The following is a 12,399-nucleotide window of genomic DNA, read 5'->3' as shown; positions in this document are numbered from 1 at the left end:
CTATGTGCCAGTGGATCCTGTATTTTTGACTGCACACATGAGCAGATGTTATTATAGGCTGCCACAGAAAGTAACTGAGCTAGTTAACGTTATGTTTATTGATTTATTTTTCCACAAGTAACATTAAGATGGGTATGACAACTTAAGTTTTCGCTTGTGTCTAAAACGTAAATGTTTCCAGATTTTCCCGTTTGTTTTTGTTTTGTTTTTATATATAAAATAAATACGACTTTGTGTCGTCTACCCGGAACAGCCGGTTCATACATATTCAACGACAAGGAAGCGACTGCTTCTTGGAAGTTTCAGTTATGGGGCCGCTGAAATGAGGACATTCCTGTTCGACAGCCTGTGTGGAATTTGAATGGTACAGAGGAACCGCCAGAAGCTGATTGGTCGTGAGCGACATAGTTCCAGCGTTGAGTCATGTCAATCAACAAACCGTTGGGCCCCGATTGGCTCGCCATGCGTGGGGGCGGGACATGTGCCTGGTTATATATATATATTGTGGTTTCACAGCATCTGCAAATGATTGCTAGCTTGCGCTCGGAGGAGGATCCTCGTGTCCAATGTTTCTTCACAGAGCTGACTTGAACCTTTCCCCTCAGTCGAAAAGAACCTTCCCGAGATAGTTGGAAGTCGGAGTTCGCTGAAGGAGCAGAATTATGATCAGCACCATGGAATGCGCTGTTGACGCGCAGAGCTTGATCTCTATTTCTCTCATGAAGATCCACAACTCCAGGACTCAGAGAGGCGGCATCAAGCTCCACAAAAACCTGCTGGTCTCCTATGTGCTGAGAAACGCCAGGCAGCTTTACATCAAGGAGAAATACGCAGAGATTTACAGGATGCAGCAATACGAGGAGGTGATGGCGGTCTGCAACGAGATCCAGGAGCTGAACCCGTTGGACGTGGACGCGGAGGACGCCGAGAACGAGGAGCAGACGCGGGCTGCTTGCTGCGGCGAAGAAGCGACGCTCCACGGCCGCCCACCCAGCGCGCTCTCCGGCTGCGCCTCTCCAGTGGACGCCTGCAAAGAACCGGAGCCCTCCTACTACAGAAGCTGCTGCATGGAAGTCTCCAGCGTGTCACACTGCGAGCAGTTTCTCGCAAACAACAACACGTACTGCAACAAAACCACCGTGCTGGACTTGGACACGCATGTAGTGACCACGGTGGAAAACGGCTTCCTCCACCAGGACTGCTGCTGTGACGCGCTCCAAGCCGGCCAGGGCGCGCAGTCCCCCGGCAAGAAACGGAAGGTTGACTTTGGATGCTGCTTGTGCGACGTTGAAGAGGTGTCGGATTTTCCGCTCTCGCGCAAACGGGCAAAACGCGAAGAGTACACGTACTGTAACCCGGACTACACGGACACTTCCAACATCTCCAACCTGATTTCCATTTTCGGATCGGGGTTTACGGGGCTGTTGAGCAGGCAGACAGACTTGGAGCAGATCTGTAGCAAACAGGCACTGGCCAGTCTGGGAGCGTGGACTCGAGCCATTGTGGCGTTTTGAATGGAACACTTTATTTAGGGGGAGATGGGGCTCAACTGTAATATGTTCCCCACACATCACTGATGGGGAAATACGCTTATTTATTTGGCAACATTGAAACGTGCGAAGAGTGATGTTCCCAAAGCAGTTGTGGCGACAAATACACATGCTGGGTGGTTCAACAAATGTTCTGTAGATGGAGACATTTTAAAAGGACAGGCATGATTGAATGTTAACTGATGGAAAGTTAGGTGGAACCCTCAACAGGTAAAACAGCATCATAAATGTTCTCCGAATGTTGCAGAACTTAATGGGAACATACTGCGCCAACCAAGTAGTGTTCCATGCAGTGTTGTCGGTGGCATAGGATGTGCTTCATGCACTACATGATGTGCATTAGTTAACCAGACGTTGGGTAAAACTGGCAGCCTGATCCAAACGTGGGTCCATCTGAATACAGTTAGCAGGTACTAACAACCACCATTCATATGTACCCTCAGTGTATTGAATACAAGCAATGAAGGGATGAAGAATTATACCTCATTTTCATCATTGGTGTATACTGAATGACATCACTTGCACTTTTCTGATCCACGGTCATTGAGCCCAGTTTCCCCTACAAGGTCAGAGTGGAAAGGACTATTTTTGCAGGAACGACAGATATTTAAACACTGAGAAATGTATGAGTATAAGAGTCATGTCATATACAGTGTAGCGCGCAGGCGTTCACATTGGGAGATACACGCACGTGGATGGACTTCTGTTGCCTTAAAAACAAATGCACATTATTGCTAGCTGTTGTCAAAAATGGCAAGTTCAATGAAAGTGACTGAATGTCTGCTGTTCTGTCCTTTGCTAACGCTCCTTTTTTTTTTTTTCTTCAATGGATCTCGCACATTCTGAGCAGTTTAATCATCTTGTGGAACATCACACTCTAAACTCTTCCTGAGGTACACAGACATGTGATACAGTGCCAACAATCAAATCCTGATAGGAAACTGTTACACTGGGAGTTTGACATACATCTTTATTAATCCTGTTATTTTAGGTATTCAAGATCATACATGATTCCAAATTGTCATGGTTTTGTGAGTCTTACTTTGTTTTGTAAATGAATAATGGTAGTCCTTTTGTTTTAAAAAGGCAAAGTCATTATTTAGCCATAACCTGAAAATCCATGCATTAGCTTTATGAGCACTATGTGTACCAAAATAAAGAGAGTATTCTGCCATTCTCTGCATATTTTGTTGCTATTCTTGTATTTTTGTGCTTGGAAATTGTATATGGCCGGGTAAAACTGTTGCATAAAAGTATTTGTAAAAAAAAAAAAAAAAAAAAAAAGTATAAGCATAATAATAAAAAAAATATCTAAAGTGTGACTTAGGCTTGTTTTGTTACTCATACATCATCATCATTAGTGTGACAAATATTCAGACAATCGCGATTTTAATTTTTTAAAAGTGATAGAACAGTACTAATGAACACTGCTCAAAAAACAATTAAAGTGATACTTTGTTCCCTGCTCAAAAATGTTAAGGCAGGGGTGTCAAACTCATGTTAGCTCAGGGGCCGCATGGAGGAAAATATTTTACCAAATGGGTCGCGTAAAATGATTGCCGTCAATTATACGCAGATTTCTGCTAATTGTGTGCCAGCCCTAAATTATGGAGCTCAATTATAATCATATTGTTCCAAAAAAATAATACAAATGCAAATGGAACACGGCAACACTGAGTCCTGGATGTGTTAAATCTACCTGTTTTGCATATATACTGTTCCCAGAATGCATTGCGTGGCACAGTTAATAACGTTATAAGGACGCTAATCCTTGTCATATCATATATTTGTGTTACCAGTAATTCGTATTTAACACGTTTGTTGGTCTATGATTAAAATAAATACTACTACTACTACTACTAATAATAATAACTAAACAAATCGTAACTTTAAGTTGTGTGTAAAATAATGACATCCAGGACGATTTCCCCGTACAAGGACTGCTTGTGAAGTTACAAATTTTATATATTTTATATATTTTGATTGTGGCCGACTGATTAATTAGTCCAGCATTACAACTTTTTTTTTTAACTTTACAAAATCATCTCGCGGGCCGGATTAAACTCCTTTGCGGGCCTTATGTTTGACACCCCTGTGTTAAGGGAACAAAATGTTCCTTTAATTTTTTTTTTAGCTAATTATATAGTCAATGGGTAGTAAAGGCTGTAAAGGTTTGCAGTTAACAAATTATTGTTATTATTATTATTATTATTATTGTTATTATTATTAAAGAACTTTATAGCAGTTGAAATTTTCCATTGAACTTCATATTATTTTCATCAAAAGATGCTGTTAGAAAATCTTATTGTTTTTTTTTGTTTGTTTTTTTTAATAATGGAAATGCAAGCAGGCAATATACATGAAAACATTATATGAAAGCTTGCTAACAGGGTGGACATTTATGGTGAATGTTAGAATTGAATGAGCACATGGTGGACCTTCACTTAGCAACATGATTCGTTTAGCAAGTTGAACTGCTAAATAAATATTATTTTAAATATCTGTTTCATCAATTGACGTCACGATGACGGTTTAGATAATTTTGCAATATCCAACCACACACAAAATACACTGAAAATTCTGAAACAAGTGCACATATTTATTTTACAGCTTGCATTGAAGAAAGACAAAATGTGAGCTGTAATGTCAGTGAAAACGGGATTTCTTAAAGGGGCAGTTACTCCACAATGACAGGGTGGAAAGCAATTGCAGTGACTCATGCAAAATGTGGCTACAGCATGTATATAGTATTCATTATCAAATTGACTCATTTTACTAAATAACTTGTTAACAGTGTAGCTACTAGCTAGAAGAGCAAGTGTAGGACATGCTACAAAAATCAGGAAAAAAAAATGTATAAAATGAAGGAAATATGTTTTAAAAGACTTCTCATTGTACTGGTATGTGTGGAAAAATTGACCACAAGATGTCATTCATTATTGCACTACTGTACATCATAATGACTCAATGGATTCTGATGGGTACAAAGACACCTTATAGTGTTATTGACCCTAAGAAAAACAATGCAAATACAGCATAAGTGCTTAAAAAAAAAAAAAAACTACCACAAAAAAAACCCAAACTCAAATGTGATGTATTTACTTACAAGGATAAGCATGTGTTACTTGACCTTTAAATTTAAAAAAAAGAAAAAAAAAAAGAAAAAAAGTCGTCACTTGCAATGGATTATAAACAGTATGTTGTTTTCTGGATTTAAGATTTTTCCACACTTGGGTCACATGATGATCATCATAAAAGCTGAGGGGGAAAAAAGTTAACACTCAGATGAAGAGATTGAACAGCCTGGATATTTTTCCTTAAAAAAAAGAAATACAAACAAACCTAGAGTTAAATTAATTAAATTGTGATTTTCCATTATTCACATAACCAACATGGAAGCAAATTCATTCATTGTTTTCCTTTTAAACACCGTTGATTCTTCATGCCTATGCAGAAAGACTTTTGTCATAATTTGCATTTCCAGACTTCTATAATTTTGTTTCCAGAAACAATAATAAACTAAACCACAAAAAATGTAGAAGCAATGAAAAATGTGCGAGTCCTGTTATCTCTGCAGCGTGCCACTTGGTGGTGTTCTTCAAAATCAATGAATGCTGATCACGAGGGCTCTGTATGCAGAGAAGAGGCACATCTGACGGGCCCTCCCTCACACTCACTCTTCCTAATCTACACCTCTCCTCCTCCTTCTTCCTCCTTCGCCTCTTGGCTGGCTTGTTCTGCTTCTCAAATGGGGACGCTGCCGTTCTACCACGACCCATCACGTCTCTCACCGTTGCATTGGCTCCCTCATGAGCTTTGCAGTGTTTCCCCCCAAAAACGTAATAATAATAATAATAATAATAATAATAATAATAATAATAATAATAATAATAATAATAATAGAAAGTGGGCCATCATGGAAGCAGTGAGGCGCACACATACAGTAGCTCCTCCATCTGGTTCGGAGAAGACTGACACCCACTTCCATGCACACGCACACATTCACAACATTAATTTTCTTTTTCTGTCCAGAGCAGCACTTAATTTATTCATCTTTGCCTCACAACTGTTACTGGCACGACATTTTGATTATACTGTAGATTACTTTGAGATGTGTACATTGGACAACTAAGAATTTGGATCAAATCAAATCGCACTTTATTTAGACATTCAAATGCAACTCAAAGTGCTGAACAATTAAAACATCCATTAAAAAAAAAAAAGGAAAAAAAAGCTACCCCTCCCCCCACATCCACATGAACGTACCCATAGACACACACGCAAACCACAACATGGTGGGGCACAGAAGAACCCTGTGAGGAAAGGCACCCAGATGTTAAGAGTTAGTGATATATAATGGTATATGTGATGATAAAATGTAAAATAAGGTGTAAGATAATCCTTTGACCATAGTGTTTAAGCAGAAAAGCACATACGCATAATAAATAATTAAATTAAATAACATATATAGCCATCTTTAATTGTAGAAGAGTAAGAAAGTACCAAAAAGTTGCAAAAAAAATAAAAAAATAAAATACTTTCTGCGGACTCTGTATCGGTCCATCGTGGTGAAGAAAGAGCTGAGCCAAAAGGCAAAGCTCGATTTACCGGTCGATCTACGTTCCGACACTCACCTGTGGTCACGAGCTGTGGGTCGTGACCGAAAGAACGAGATCCCGGATACAAGCGGTCGAAATGAGTTTCCTCCACAGGGTGTCAGGGCTTTCCCTTAGAGATAGGGTGAGAAGCTCGGTCATCCGGGAGGGACTCAAAGTCGAGCCGCTGCTCCTCCTCGTTGAGAGGAGCTAGCTGAGGTGGCTCGGGCATCTGGTTCGGATGCCTCCTGGACGCCTCCCTGGGGAGGTGATCCGGGCATGTCCCACCGGCGGGAGGCCCCGGGGACGACCCAGGACACGCTGGAGAGACTATGTCTCTCGGATAGCCTGGGAACACCTTGGGATCCCGCCGGCGGAGCTGGTTGAAGTGGCTGGGGAGAGGAAGGTCTGGGTTTCCCTCCTAAAGCTGCTGCCCCCGGGACCCAACCTCTGATAAGCGGTAGAAGATGGATGGATGGATGGATGGATGGATGGATGGATAGATGGATGGATGGATGGATGGATGAAATACTTTCCTCTCCCTAATCACTTCGTCATCCCAGGCCATCCGGGAGCTGGTCTCTGCAGCATATCCAGGCCCGTCCCCGGGGCCTCCTCCCAGTGCCTAGTGGTATGCTACCTGAACACCTCACCAGGGAGGCCCCCAGGTGGTTCTTAACAAGATGCCCGAGCCACCTCATCTGGATCCTCTCAATGGAGAGGATCAGCGGTTGACTCATCTCGGATGATGGAGCTTCTCACCTTTTCTCTAAGGGAGGACCTGGACACCCTGTAGAGGAAACTAATTCTGCCACTTGTATCCGGGTTCTTGTTCTTTTGTTCATGACCCACATTTTGAGCCCATGGTAGAAACTTTGTGAGGGTAGGAACGTAGATCGGCCGGTAAATTGAGAGCGTCGCCTTTCAGCTCAGCTCCTTCACCACGACAGACTGATACTTAGTCAATCTGTGCTCCACCAAATGGGGCAGGGCTACATCCCCGATTTCCGATTGAGGTCAATGGTCTCAGATTTGGAGGGGCTGATTTTCAACCCAACCGCTTCAATGAAGAACCGCTCCAGTGAGAGTTGGCGATCGCAGCATGATGAAGCAAAATTACCACATCATCTGCAAAAAGCAGAGACGCCATAATGAAGCCACAAAACTGGTCCCCCTCAATGCCTTGGCTGCGGCAACAAAATATATCGCTTTCACAGTCAATACCATTCGGACATGTCAAGAAAGCTGAAACACACTCAACATAACACACAAAGCCTAACTTCAAAATAACATTTACCAAATACATATTATATTGACGGCAATGCAAATAGCCTTAGTAGACTATTACTTTGAAGTTGGCCCACGTTCTGGCGTGATGGCTAGCTTGACTTCCCTTTCAAAACTTTCTTTATCGTAGTTGATTGACATTATTATAGTTGTGACTAACACCAACACAACGCTATCGCAAACTCATGTTCAATCGCTAATTTAGGACGCTAAGAAACCGCTAATTAATTACGTCGTCTCATTGTATGATACGGCAGAAGTCGCCGACGTAAGTGGCTAGTGGCTAGCTGTTAGCATTACCAATGACTGGCTGGCTGGTAAATGAGTTTGTCAGCTGGCTTACTTGAATTCTTTTTCAATATTCTGGATCAAGGCTACTTTGTAATTCACTCTCCACGTTTAAAGTAAGGGAATGTGCCTTAAATTGCACGTTGAGGTCTTTTCAATATATATGTATATGACAAAAGAGCAATACCAGGTAAGGCACAGTGACGTGACATGGCTGGGGGGGTGACGAGCGTTGTTTTGAGTGTGTGTGTGTTGGTGTGTGTTTGTTGTGGTGTGTGTGGAGCGGGGGTTGGGGGGCGTGGGGGTTCCTGGTAGGAGGGGGTAGGCAAGAGAACAGGGAGAGTAGGGAGGGCTGGTATGGGGGTGGGGCATAGCAGGAGGAGCGAGGAGGGGGGATGCTTTGTTAGGAGAGGGGGTAGATGTGTTGGGGGTTGTCGAGACCACATGTGACAGCAGAAGGAGGGTGTGTGTGTGTGTGTGTGTGTGCGCGCGAGTGGGGGGCTGGGGGGATGCATGGAATAGGTGCACTAGGAGGGGGGAGTCAGACTGTGGCAGCAGAGATCGCACAGGTCATCGGTCTGAGGGATGTGATGCACACCAGAGCCTGTGTAATGAAAATGAAATTGGCCAATCCGAGAGTTGCTGTAACTCCATAACTAACAGCATAAATGAAGAAAAAACAAACAAACAAACAAACAAAAAACAGAATGTATCTATAATGCAACTGTTGGAAAAGCTGTTTGGTGCTTGTCAATTATGTTTGTTTCCAGACCTGTAGGTGGCAGTAATGAGAATTATAGAGTGTGTGACAACTGCCAAGTAACGGAAGGAAAAGAAGTTCCGTCCACCATCTTAAATGGATAAGAGAGCTCAAAACAGCCATTTGAATCCGTTTCAAACAGAAAGGAAGCCACAATACCCTTTTGACATCTGAAATGACGATAATTTCTTATTTCTTCGTCATTTATTTCTGCTGCTTTCTGTGCGATACGTCATTGTGTCGGCCATATTGCTTGTGGCCATCGTATTAGCCATAATATTGGCAAATGATGCTCGTAAAATGATGTTAGAATGGCACATGTTAATAAAATAATGGGCCAGTTTTACTGTAATCCCATTAGTAGTGGTGTGATACATCTCTAAGGAGCAAATGAACGAGGCATCTGCACAGATTGTTTCACTTTGCCACATCCAACACAGCTGCAACGTCGACGTATGATTCATTCATACCAGTGTAATTGGTTGAGGATTTGACCCAGTATGTTGGGTCAAACTTATGGTCCAACAAGGGGTAAAAACTACTCACTTTGAAAAAGTTCAGTCTCGAGGATAAATATATTTTCTAGTGTACATAAAAACGCTAATGCTAAAATGTACTAGGAGCCAACTGAAGTGAGACAGGTTTGCCATGGTAGGCTTATAGAAGAGTTTCATTAATATGATGGACACTAGCCTGACTAAAATATTAATTGGGAGCTCTCTAATAAATACATTTGGTGCATGCAGATGGAAAAGTAGAATTGTTGATGCTGAGCTCCAGCTTATCTATAGCAGGGGTGTCCAAACATTTTCTTCCGAGTGCCACATACAGAAAAATCAAAGGATATATGTGGCACTTTTTTTTTTACTTGAATTGATCAAACACATAAATTAGCCAATCAAGCAATCATGTATTGTTTAATTATTTGTTTGTTTGTTTTGCAAAATTGCTACAAGCAGTTTTGAAGATTGTAGGATTTTACAAGATTTTGTGGTGATTTATAACCTCTAACCTACCACAACATATCGTGACATTGCCGTTTTAGCTGATCTAGGACCTGTAGAGTGCGGTTTGCTGTGTTAAGCGTTGATTGCGAAACTTGCCGGCAAGCTAAATTCTTGCAGTATTTGTAAATAAATAGTACGAGAATACATCTTGTCTTGCTCCCGCTGATACGTTCGCAGCCGGCGTATTAAGATCGCCGTTTAGAGTGTAGGCGACATGACGCTGTGATGAAACCAGGAAGTGCCTCTCTCTCTCTCTAGTTGCCTCTCTTACCTTGCAAGATCTCCACATACCTTCACACCCAGCGACTCTTTTTATTGGCTACGAGCAACTTCCTTGTCACTTGTCAACCTACGGGAACAGCCGTGGTCCAAAAATTGCAAAGGATGCCGTTTGCTGCTTTTTGTGTAAGAATTAAGAACTATTTTACGGGTCTTTGGAGGATCCGTACGGGACATAACAATTTAGCCCAAAAATACGGGGCGTCTCGGCTCATATGGGACAGTTGGCAACCCTACCGCTATTTAACCCTTAGCTAGTGCTAGCGCTTGTGTACCTGTGGGAGTATCTTTGGCTTTTTCGCTCTTTCGCTCTCTTTTTTTCTCCCCCCCTTCTTTTCCATCCACCTCTAAGCAGTAATGGTAAGTACAGCATCTATTTTTATTTTATTTTTTTTATGTATTTGAGATTTTTTAAACATTGACTCTAATGGGGAAATTCAACTTAATTTGAAATTCGGGTTACATCGCTAGCGTAGGAACGGAACTCTGACGTAACATGAGGACACCCTGTATGCTCAGTTGACGTTTGGTGCTCAACTTCTGGAGATGGGATGCTTCCATTCCATTTCAGAGGAGGAGTGGACGTGTTGTCATGATTTGAGGAGGGACTATTTTATTAACTGTCTGATGTCTCTGTATATTTGTTTGCAATGTCAGGTGAAAAAGAATGAAGAATGTTTTTGTTAAGTTCTTGGCTGCTACGCAAGAGGACACTTTTTGCTTGATATGTCTGCTGATGTGCCTAATCTGCTCACGGGTATGGCGAGAGGTATGCACCCTGGACTGGTCGGCAGCCAATCGCAGGGCATAAACAACCTTTTATGATTTGTGAATAGATCTGAAAGTGGATGTTAAGTGACAATGGCACCATTATTGTTGCCTTGTAAAATCCAAAATAGTCATCGCTCTAACAAAAATAAATGAAAGCAAAAATAGACCGTAAGGGTAGAGCATTTTGAAGGTGGAGTCATCCATTCATGCTCAGTAAGACAAACCACACCCTCACAAAAAGCTCATAACTGGCTGCATGTTGTTGAATATTCAGTAAGAGTCTGACACACCCACAAACAGAATTTCAAAAACTAGGCCAAGGTCATTTGCATAACTTCATAGAATTGCTTTCCCTTATTTGCATATAATGAAAACGATGGACAGCATCTCAGAACAATGAGAAAGCTTTGAATGTCTATGTCTGGGATCTGTGCATTTTTCAAATTAAATAAGATACAAAAAAAGATAAACATTAAAATAATTTCAGCAGTTGGCAATCCTATCATAACATCCTTTGCAAATATGGCGTAATAAAAACTCTTTATTTGACCAGAGTTTGACAAGGAGAAAGTTAAGAGCAAACTATCGTGATTGAGACCATGTATACAGTGATTATTAAGAATGTCACTTTTTCAGCAACAACAGTATTTTCTTGATTTTAAGAAATATATATATATATATATATACATATATATACAATATACACACTCCAGAAAGATGGTGGCGAAACATAGCCTTTTGTAAGGTGAGGCACAATTTGTGTAATATAATTAGTGATTACTAGGGATGTCACGATAAGGGCAATATCGTGATATCGTAATGTTAAAGCTGCCACAATATCGTCGTCTTCATGTTCACAATATTTAAAAGGAACACATCTGTTAAAAAAGTCAGGTTGATTTCTATTTGTGCAGTTCTAGCACCCACTAGTGGCTAGTTTCTTAGTGCAATTTAATTTTCATAAGGGATGTTTTGGCCTTCTATGTTTAAAATCTATGCTAATTGACAGATGAAGGGGAACATAATTTGCTTGTGAAGCAATCAATGTGTGCTTGCATTAGCAAGTACACAAAATTATGATCTTTTTTTTTTTTAAAAGATTGCCAACGCCCCCACAATATCATAATAATTATCGTATCATGACCTTCATATCATGACAATATCGTATCGTGATGTTTGGATATCGTTATATCCCTAGTGATTACTAGACCTAAGTTTATTACAAAGGGTTGTTAAAATGAACATTGAAATGCTGAAACATTCTATACATTGTCCCTAAAAAAACAAAACAAAAAAACAACAACTTTCTGGGGAGCAGTACAGTTTGAATAAGAATTTAGTAGCGACCCAATAAAAAAATGACCTGAGACTTGCAAACATGAGTTTGTGAATAAAAAAATGTTATGTATTTTAAAAGTTCACTGCAGCCAACCACTGGAGGCTGCTGAATCTATGACAAGAGACATACTGCTACACTTTGGACAAAAGTAAATAATTGACAGGGACAGTTGTTCACGATGCGTCTAAGATTCTTCTCGCACATCTTGAGTTTTACTTTGGTTTTCTCTTTCAGAAGCCTCCTCTCTGAAGTCACTATTTCAAGACCTGACATGTTCGTACAGGTAAACGCAGCTACCCCATTCCTAACATTCTTCCAAACTAGACAAAAAAAAAAATCCAGTGTTACTCAGCTCAGACGTCTGGACCCCCACAATTTACGGTCACTATGTGCTACTTTTTAATGGTGATTCCGTTGTCTTATAAATCAACGTAACCTATTGATATCAGCTACTTATGTTGCTAGGGTCATGTGGTGCTTTTAATGTTTTTTGTCGGCAGTCAAAATAATTATGCGTAGCAAC

The 12,399-nt window shown here is 40.9% G+C and overlaps 1 protein-coding gene across 1 annotated transcript; it reads left to right on the top strand.

The window, feature by feature from the left end:
- The first annotated feature begins 534 nt into the window (after positions 1-534).
- On the top strand, positions 535-2,733 carry ier5l (immediate early response 5-like). The gene has a single exon (XM_077497293.1). The coding sequence runs from the start codon at positions 663-665 to the stop codon at positions 1,512-1,514; it is 852 nt and encodes a 283-aa protein (XP_077353419.1). The 5' UTR covers positions 535-662; the 3' UTR covers positions 1,515-2,733.
- The last annotated feature ends 9,666 nt before the right edge of the window (positions 2,734-12,399 follow it).

This window comes from Festucalex cinctus, chromosome 15 (genome assembly GCF_051991245.1).
Source record: "Festucalex cinctus isolate MCC-2025b chromosome 15, RoL_Fcin_1.0, whole genome shotgun sequence".
Lineage (NCBI taxonomy): Eukaryota > Metazoa > Chordata > Actinopteri > Syngnathiformes > Syngnathidae > Festucalex > Festucalex cinctus.
This window is presented reverse-complemented; position numbering and strand designations above follow the sequence as displayed.

Excerpts from the sequence above, each read along its gene's own strand:
- ier5l (XM_077497293.1), top strand. The coding sequence starts at position 663 with ATGATCAGCACCATGGAATGCGCTGTTGACGCGCAGAGCTTGATCTCT.